The sequence below is a fragment of the Oryzias melastigma genome, linkage group LG3 (genome assembly GCF_002922805.2).
Source record: "Oryzias melastigma strain HK-1 linkage group LG3, ASM292280v2, whole genome shotgun sequence".
NCBI lineage: Eukaryota > Metazoa > Chordata > Actinopteri > Beloniformes > Adrianichthyidae > Oryzias > Oryzias melastigma.
In genome coordinates, this window is record NC_050514.1 from 13,725,320 (window position 1) to 13,735,545 (window position 10,226).

Below are 10,226 nucleotides of genomic sequence, written 5' to 3' on the forward strand. Positions count from 1 at the left end.
TAAAAAAGTGCAAAACATTTTTTTTTAATCAGCACATTTGAATAACTTCATTTTGTCATTGAAGTTGTTCACATCTGCTGATTAAAATTCTGTTTTAACGTGTGAATTTTGTAAGATGTTCGATGTACTTTGCAAAAACAATAAATAAATAAAAGACTCATTTATTTATAAGAGATTATTTGTTAATTGTCCCAAACTTGAATCTTTATCAGAACCACCATGCATCACTTTACCGTCAGATCAGCCTCTGACTCCTTTGCTAATAAAGATTAAATCTGTTAACCCTTTTCATCCGCGTTTGGGAGTCAAAATGTAAGGAAGCCGAAAAAGGTTTGGAGTTGTGTAGAGACAGATGACCCGGGACAACAGTTATTTTTTCTAAAAGAAAAAAAAAAGGGGAGGTTGAAAGACAATTTTGTCCAGCAGGGAAAGCCGTCTTCAGTCTGTGTTGGAGCCAGGAGCAGGAGCCTCTGTTACAGAGATAAAAAACACCAAGTGTTTTGAGCTAAAATGTCAGGCTACATAAAACCATAAAAATACACAATAAATAAAACTAATAAAAACAAGCAATTTAAAAATTAGGTCAGACAACTAAAACAATATCCCCAGGGTTTATAAAAAACGAAAAAATGTAGTGACAGAGGGGTACTTAGCTCAGAGAGCTGCTTTTTGTTGCTTCCCCCTCTGACTGCTGTCTGGCTCCTGGCTAGGCTGCCCTTCTGGGACTGCCCTCCCCTGAGCTGCTCCACTCGAGTGACCAGTCCAGCACGCTGCTCTCAGGGCCAGGCTCCGGTGCTGGCTTCCCTCGCCACGCTCTCCCGGTTGTCGACTCGGCGCAGGCTGTCCTGCTGACCCCCTTCCAGGCCCAGGTGGTGGATTCCCTCACCACGGTGCTTTGGGCTCTGTTTTTCCCCCTCTCTCTGCCTTCTCGCTGCCGTCTTACTGTTCCTTTAAAAGGGGTCTCTGATCAGACACACCCCCTCCTGCACCAAATTCCCCCTAATAAGGCAGTGCTTCAAGGGCCCTCCGAACTTAAAAATTCCAAAAGAATAGAACATGTTCACCCAGTTACAAAAACAAGTCTGCACATGAGATGTTAATATATCATTTTAACACTTTATGAGAGCTTTTCTCAAAAGAACGTCGTATTCCGCTCTATCATCTGCTTTCAGAAACGTCTGGACAGAAACCTGCTCATTTCATTAATCTGACGCTGAAATTTACAATTCTTTTAGTATCACAGCTGTTTTCATTATGAGTTTTTTTTATTTTTCAGCATTTAGAAGATTCTTCAGTTTTTTTTTAAGTCAAAACAGTTGCTCAATTATATGTGATTATTTAGGAATTCACATCAAATAACTTTATTTACAGACTTTATTATCCTAATTTACCCATAGAGGCTCTGTGAGTTGTATTAAGATGTAACCAAAAGGGTAAACTGTGTTTTCACATACGCATCGGTAAAGTTGTATTTATATAAAGCACTTTAAAATTATATAAATGTAATCAATTATTTGATTATTGATCTGTTGTTGCCTCTTTCTCTAATGAAAATGTCCTTCTGTTACCAGGAAGTAGAGGAAGAAGTCGTCTCTGCTGGGTTCTTATCTCTGAAGCATCTAATAAATTCTCGGAAACAAAAAGAGTGATCTGGAAGCCAAAGTCATCATGAAACTGCTATCAATAGGTTAGATCTTGCTTTTTCTTTTGCTTTCTGTTTTATTTTGATTTCTTCTTTGACAGGCTTTAGCATATAAGCAAAAATGCCTGAACATTATCTCATGTCAATCTCTCAAATTCATCCAAAGACGAGGCAGTCTCGTAATGATTACACGGAATGATTATCCCAGAAAAGCAAAAAAAAATCTCTGAAAGTGTTAAAACTATGACACGAGGATGAAGAATCCAGAAAACACTATTTAAATCTGTCTTCTTTTTACATCTATTCTTTTATTTGATGGTTTCAAACATTGCTTTCCTGGAGCAATTTTTTTCAAGCATTTGTATAAACTTAACTAATCTTTTTATTCTATAATTTAGCATTTGTAGTTTATATATTAAACCTAATATTTAAAAGTTTGTTATGAGAAACATGTAACTAATAAATGGCATCCCATCAAGACACAGTGGTTGCTGATGTTGCACAGGCTGTTAAAAAGTTATTCCACTTTCATCTTTCATAAAGTACCAATAAGACTTCACATAATTAGCATTACCTTGAAAGTAAAAAAAAAAGCACAGTGGTGTATTGGTTATCGTTCATGCATTACAGCAAGAAGGCCCTGGCTGAAATAGTACTGAAATATTAGCTGGTTATTTTAAAGGCGGAATCTCACTGACTTTATGTCCCGGTGAATATCTTCACACACAGGTAGCATTTTTTTCATCCTTATCAGTTGAGTAACTGCCTGTCTGGGGCATATGAATGAGCAGCTGGAACAACATGATGGCCTGTTCGGTGCCACATGGGGGTTTATGTCTTTCGGGTGGCTGAATCACAGTCGTAAAACCTCACAGGAGCTGAGATTAAAGTAAAGGTCATGCTTGAGGATGTGGGGTCCCACCCATGCCTCTGAAGCAAACCCTATTGATCCCACCGTCACCCATGACTGTTGTCAGAACCATTTTTATCCAAATTCCTACACGTGTAATATTCAACACTTAGGGACAGTTACCACTTGTTAAAAAGTTGACTCTTCAGAGGACATCATTTTAGTATTATGTGGGAATCACTGAAAGTGCTCATTTTCACAAGCACCTGTCTTGCAAAAGCTCTGTCATTTCAGTTTAGTTCAGCATCATTAAGTTCCAATTAAGACAAGAAAATTGAGTTCTCTCTCATCTAAATTGCTGTCTATAATAATAATAAATAGCATTCAATTAGTCTGTCCACGAGAGATTCTGCCTTTTCAGTTATAGTGAGCAAAATGACTTGAAAAGGTGCTGCCGATCAAATAATCCTTTCCCTTTTAAATTCTTGTTAGGTTTCAATTCTACTAAAGAAAAGTAACATTAGCCCACTGTGTTTGACTGTCAAATGGAAACAGAATTTGTTTATTTGCTTTCAGATGAGAATTATGCCGAAGCCTTAGGCAAAACCATGACAATGGTTTCATCACCTGCAACTGTGGGCCTCTACTGCTCATGTCAGGATCGACTCAACTTGATCCTGGAACACATGGAAGGTATACAGATGAATTATGATTTAATATGACAATACACTGTATACTTTATTCTACACTGTCATGTCTCAGTGAAGCTGTTTTTCTGCACATCTAACTGACTGAAAGTGGATTTGTGCTTTTTTGGTTGGAGCTTTAAGGGGATGAATTTTAAAATATGGTTTGCAGTTATTTTGGAAAACATAGTTTGAAATGTTGTCATTTTTCATATATCATGAAGTAAATCTGGTGACATTTTATAGGTTGTCATAAATAAAACAACAAATCAAATGTCATAAATGGGCTCACCGTGCATGTAATACGTGGTCTGCGATGAGTGAAATGTGAAAATGAGTCTGTTTGTAGAGACGTGACATTGAGCAGACTGAGCGCAGGAGAACCAGGTGTACTGAAGGACTGCCACAGACAAGACGAGTTACTCTGTGTAGCTCTGAAGGTCGTTTGGGATAGGGATGATTTCTTGTTTTAACCTTGGAAGATATATTGCTGCTAGATAGATGAGAGAAACCCTGTTGTTCAAGAACTCTTACTTGTACAGGTGTAGAATTTAATGTCACGGTTGTTTCAGAAACCTCAACACTGCTTTAAATATTCAATATAATTGAAGTCTGATATTCATGCTCTCAGCCATGTCCTTATCCAGAAACATCCAAATAAAGTCCAATTTATTTGTTTGTGTTTTTCCAGAAACTATGGACAAAGAAGCAAAAGAAATTGGAAAAACTGAAAACACTGAGCAGGCCAAAGGATGCAAGTGCAGGCCAAAAAACTCTGGCATTTGTGGCTTTTTTATGTTTCTCTTTCGGTTGTTCTTTTACAGACCTGAATGGACCAAGAACAACTCGAATACCACGAAACTTCGATTCATTTTCGTAGATTTTAGTGCTTGGCATTTTGCAGGCAGTGACCTGCTGTGGGCTGGGATAGCCATGCGGCTGTTGGAGGAAATACAGTCCAGCTTTGGGAAGATGAAAATTGTTCTTTTCCGTACAATTCAACATGATGAGATGGAGGAAGTCAAGGAGAAGGTTTGTGGACCCATTTAAAATTACTTTAAAAAATGTAGTAGATTCCACTGTGAAGTTTTTACTATCTAAAGATACTCTCAGTAGGTTTTTGTACACATTTAATATTGGCTGTTTTCTATCCAGTGTGGTGGAATATTTGTTGATCCGATGAAATGAAGAAATGTCAAACGTTTTCATGAAAGTTTATTAAACAGAGCAGAGAAAAGTACACGTTGGCGAGCATGGCGGAGAGGTCTGCAGAGCTCTGATCTGTGATGAAGGACGCTCACATTTATACAGTCATACAATCAGCTGTTAATCAGGAGCTTCCAGACGGGAGCGTAAATGCCATATCTAACATGAACAAGATGTTCCAATGAAATCAAAATGTTTACACATTGTGATCAGGGTGTTCTGACAATAAGAAAACAAGACGCAGTGGATGAGACATAAGCAAATGTATAATTTCCGTGACACCAGTTAACCAACACCTGAATAGAATCCACTAACTTCAATGTTGACTTGCTCTACTTGACAAATTCAAACCAGGAAGAGCTCATTTCTACTATACAAATAGAGTTTTTCAACACTTATTGCAGAATTGAAAGGATTTTAACTTTTGGAATATGTTTATGTACTATACGCTTTAACTTTTAATATTTGCTGCCCCCTTGTGGGTTTCTATGTCACAGATACACATGGGAATTGTGGCACAAAGAGCATAAATAGTACTATTGCATAAGGGTATGTTGACTTTTTCTGGTGCCATGACAGATACATTTATCCCTTTGGGATATGAATAAAGTTCAATTCAATTCAATACATGTAATGATAGTTTATATATTTTTTAGATGATTATTGTTCTACTCTTAAAAATAATATTAATTATTACAGTTTTATTAATTGTTTTGTTATTTTATGTTTTTGCTTCTTATGGTAAATTTCACTAATAACAAAAAAGAAAGGACAGAAACACATAAAGGGTTTTATACAATGGTCCAAGTGAGTACTCGATTCTGATTGGCTGCTGGGTGTGGATTAAAAAGTGATAATCCACTGGGATTATGCTTAAAAGAAGTTCAGATTAGATAGCCCAAATATTTTCTATATTTAACCTATTGTGACAAACAGCATAAACTGTATATCGGTTTTCTTTGCAGCTTCAGTTGAAGTCGGTGTTGGTTCAGCCAGCTTAGTGGCGTGTTATCATTTTACCCTGACAAAACACTGCATCACGTATCAAATAGTCCGCTTTTTATGTTAAATACAAACAAAAACATAATTTTCATTAGCTTTAATTCTCACTCAGAACTGTGCAGGGTCACAGGGTTTTCTCCAGTTTAATCTTGCTACTTTAGGATGAAGGCAGGATACACCCAAGACAGTTCCCCCTCGCATGACCACATACTCACACCTAAGGGACAGCCCATACTTGAACTGGGGGAATATGCAGAAAAAACAATTTTTAAAATGGGGCCTTCTGAGTGTGGTGACCACGCTCCAAAAGTAAAATATCAGATGAAGTGGTGCGACACATTGTTTCTGTAAAGTTCAGATTGGTAAAATATGGCAGCATTTGTTGAGCCTTTCATTTTGTTTATTCCTGCGGTTTGTAACCTGCCTGTGTATCAATAAAGTTTATTTTGACAGAAATATTACACAATTTAAGCAGATAGACAAGGCGTTGAATAAAGAATGAATGTGGGAGAACCTTCACATTAGCATTACAACCTAAGCCAGATTTTAATAACAATATTAACACATGATTAAGTATTAGGCATTAGCAAAAATTTCATTTCATCTCCAAATAAATAGCAGCAATATCGCCAACAACATAACATAAGTGTGAAAATAATGTGGTCTAACTCCTGAAGCACTCCCAAAAAAATTCTTCTGTAACTTTGTTTTTCTTTTTTTTTTTTTTTTTTTTTTGCCCCAGAAAACCCAGGATTCAGAGCAACCATCAAACCGCTGGGTTCCCAAGGAGATTCTCTGCTTCCCTCTCTGGATGATTTCCCTGACTCTGATTCTGATCCCCATTATCTTTTTGATAATCCTGATGACTGTGGATTTTCCCAAAGGTGAAGTAAAACCCAACAACACGACGAAAGAAGAAGAATCCGAGGAGGAAGATGCGGTTTTGGGCTTGTTAGCTGCTTCACTTGGAATCCCTGCAGTATTTATGACAACATTTGGCTTTAAGGTTGGGAAGAACATGGTCTTCAGCCAGGTTGGGAACATTAGGAGAGCAATGGACAATAGCCGATTGAGCAGCCAGCTGGGGTTTATGAATATTGTCAGGAAGGAAATTTTGTTATTGTCTCGCTTCATCCAGTTCATTGAAGTGTTTGAGGGGAGCAGGATTCGTATTGTGCTGAAAATCACTACTCTAGAGCACTGCAAGTCTGAAAAAATCGTGAGCGTTCTAGATGCCATGAACATCCTGCTTTCAGACAAGGAGAGTCCGTTTATATCCATTTTGGCGGTGGACCCTCAAGTACTTCTGGATAAAATAAACTTTTCAAATGGTCGTTACACCAAACAGGATAGAGCTTATGCGCTGTTGAACCGCATTCTAACCCTTACGTTCACCGTCCCAGTGCTGGACGAAAAATCAAGGGCCGATTTTTTTAACAGAGTCAAGGACGATCAGATCTCTAAGAAGTTTGGAAATCAGGAGGATCAGACAGACTCAAACGACGGGAAATCGAAATGTTCGAATTCCTGTTGTTTGAGTTTTTCTGACTCACAGGGTCAAACAGAGGTTAGCAAGCTACTTACTGAATTCATAGATGAGGAAAAAGAAGCATTTCACATTATAGAGTTCATTAAAACCCGATTAAGTCAGTATATGGATGACGATGCCATCTTCATGAAGAGAGTTATCAGCTCTACTTGGGTGTCTGTGTATATCATGAAAGCCAGAGATAGAAAGCTGCCCAACCCCGAGAGCATTGGAGCATGGCTAGTCTTAGCCAACCAGTGGCCCTGTCGACTCAGCTGGATCATTCAGATCGTGGAAGACAAAAATCAAACTGGTAGTGCAGGCACGCCCACAGATCTGTTACTGGGTGTCTTCAATGAGTGCAGGGACGAGCTGTACGCAATGAGATCCCAGATTACGGATCTCCTTGAGCAGGATGGAGATCCAGAAATGTTTGAGAAAATGCTTGGTGAGAAAGAGTTTGGATTCACCATTGGGAACTTGGAGCTAATTCAATCGGTATTAGTGAATCTAGATCAGTCAATTAAGAGGGAGCTGGCTCAGATCAGAAGCACAACCCGTCTGAAAAATTCTGGTTGGAAGAGCAGCCCCCAACTGCCGTTAACAAGAACCAGCAACATGACCAAAGAGGAAATATGTGAAGAGGTAAGTGTTTCCATTTCTTCAGGTTTGACCCAATTTCTTTTGGATGAATTTATGCATGTTGTCTTTCTCAATTTCTCTCATCCGACACGGCAAAATGACTGGAAAATCCTCTTTGAGGCTCTAATAAAAAAAAAAAAATAGGTTGCAATAATTCTAGTACATTAACATACATTTTTAAATGTCATAGCTTCCAGCTAGTAAAGCCAATACTACAAAACTATACCTGTGTTTTTATTTCAAAATTGTTAATAGTGTAACATTTGGGGTTTTGTGAATTTAGTACATTCATATTGTACCCAACATTTTACTGATACATGAATATTCGTTTTGGCAACATTTGTAAGCATCCATAAGATTAATAAAGCTGCAAGTACATTTTTTCAACAATTTTATTGTGAAAAAATTCTTTTCTGTAAAGAAAACAAGGTCATACAAATTTGAGACCCAAATAAAACAAACTTGAAAAATTCGAGTTGAAATATTTGTGTTAAGCTGTATAAAAAATAAAAAATAAAGTGTCTGAAACTTTCAGCAATTTCAATTCAAACTTAAATATTTTCAGCTTCAAATTTTCAGTTTCAATTTTTTTTTTTCAGTTGCACATCTTATTTTCACTTTCAACTCATTTTTTTTCCAGTTTCGAATCTGAAAATTTCAGGTTTTAAACTTTTGGCCTCATTCTGACGGCATGGGGGCGGGGCTAAATCGAAGGATCAATCAAACTCAATGTGATTGGTAAACTCAGTCCTGGTGCCTTTACTGACTCTGGGAACTAAACTGGGTCATAAATCGACAAGAAAAGAGGCGTAAAGCTTGGCATATTGGCTAACCAAAACACTTCTTTTTACGAACGCTTCAAATGTTGCTCAAAAATCATACTATCTTGTTTTGTTCCACGATGGGCGCAAAAAGAAGAATTTTATCGTGTTCAAAACGCCGTTCTAGCGCATTCATTGCACCATTGTGCAGTCACGCAGGAATCAAAAAGGTCGTAATGCTTGAATAAAATGGCTAAAAAAATGTCAAAACATGCTTTCTTTGTTACAGACAGTATTAAAACCTCTTTTTGTAGTCATCAAATTACTAAACCAACGTGCTGTTACAACATAAACACTTGATTCATCTTTAAAAATTGTGAAAAATCCATGGATGAACAAAAATTTTGTGATAATCAATGTCTACATCCAGCACCATGTGGTAGGTCACAAAAAGAAATTGATAATTTCAGCCATCACGTTATTGTCCAAGTTCCCAGAGTCAGTGAATGCACCAGAACTAAGGATACCGCCCTCGTCGATTTTAATTGGTCATTTGTGTTAGCTCCACCCCACAACAGGTCCAAAAGTTTAAAACCTGGAATATTAAATTTCGAAGCCACAAGAAATTTTTTTTTAAAAAAAGACGGAAGAAAAAATATATTTAAAGCTGAAATTATGAGTTTTGATCCGACGCTGAAAATAATTACTCTTAAGCTTATTTTAAATTGCAGAAAGTTTCATTCACTTATTTTTTTTTAGCTTAACACCAATATTTCCGCTTCGATTTTGCTTAATTTGGGTTTCAAATATTTATGACTCAATTTGGCCCCATATTGATCAGCAGGTGCTGAAATTTTTCACAATGAAAATCTCATTTATAGACCAAAGGAAAACTACAAATTACCTTGAGCCAATAACAGGCAACATTTTTGCATTTTAGCCTTTACTGTTTAATCTCATTAATGCAGACACTGTGGCTCTTTCTATGCACTTTCAGACATATTCCCCAAATTGAAGACATAACTGCTACTGTTACTATTATGTCATAAAATCATTATAAACTAAATAAGTCATATGAGGGTGTTTTCTGTCATTTTTCGTTCCTTTTTTTCACAGAGACTGGCCAAAACAATAATAGAAGACATTAAAATGTAAAACCTTAAAATTATCCTATAATACACTAAATGTCTCATTTAGGGATGTCTCAATATAAAGTTAAAGAAATTATAGAATAAGGGCTTTTTTTTCACATAAGCTATAAAGAGAAAAAAAGAGAACTTGAATTATTCTCTACTCTTAATACTTCAAACATTATTTTTTTCAGAAAAACATGCTTTTTTTTGAGTAAACGTGCCTTTTTTGGTTTGTTTTGCAGATGAAAAAATTGAATTTTGACGAGAAGTACGCAGAGATTGTAAGAAGCAACAACATCAACGGCTCTGCATTGGTCTTTGGCGACATTCAAGACCTTAAAGCCCTTCTGGGTATGAACTTTGGAGAATGGTCAGCCTTTAAGATGAACTTCCTGGGAGTTTCCACACAGAAATAACTCTAATCTTAACAAAGGTGCCCATCCTCAACACTGATATTTACAGCAGTTGGATGGAATTGACCAATTTTCATTTATGTTAATGGGGTTTTGTACATAGGTCAAAAGCAATGTTCCGTCTAAGCTGCGCACGTGCACAATTGCGCACTGCCCCCACGCCCGTTGCGCACAGCAAATCTATTCTGCGCACAACATAAAATTTATTCTAAACTTTAAATAAAATTATCACATAAGTAATCTGACATGTGCTTGACGCCTACATTTTTTTGACACATTAATCGCGGATTTTCTCATAAGTGCCTTTCCATACCACGCGCGCGGGCGTCCCGCCCTCTCTCACCGGCTGCTCTCACTAGTTCA

General features: G+C 37.2%; 1 protein-coding gene across 1 annotated transcript; it reads left to right on the plus strand.

The window, feature by feature from the left end:
• The first annotated feature begins 219 nt into the window (after positions 1-219).
• On the plus strand, positions 220-9,866 carry LOC112160779 (NTPase KAP family P-loop domain-containing protein 1). The gene is made up of 5 exons (XM_024295570.2): positions 220-234; positions 711-890; positions 3,923-4,210; positions 6,129-7,559; positions 9,693-9,866. The coding sequence occupies exons 1-5, from the start codon at positions 220-222 to the stop codon at positions 9,864-9,866; spliced, it is 2,088 nt and encodes a 695-aa protein (XP_024151338.2).
• The last annotated feature ends 360 nt before the right edge of the window (positions 9,867-10,226 follow it).

Bases quoted from the DNA above. Each gene is read 5' to 3' on its own strand.
- LOC112160779 (XM_024295570.2), top strand. The intron at 4,211-6,128 runs GTTTGTGGACCC...TTTTTGCCCCAG, and splicing joins TGGAGGAAGTCAAGGAGAAG to AAAACCCAGGATTCAGAGCA. The intron at 7,560-9,692 runs GTAAGTGTTTCC...TTTGTTTTGCAG, and splicing joins AAGAGGAAATATGTGAAGAG to ATGAAAAAATTGAATTTTGA.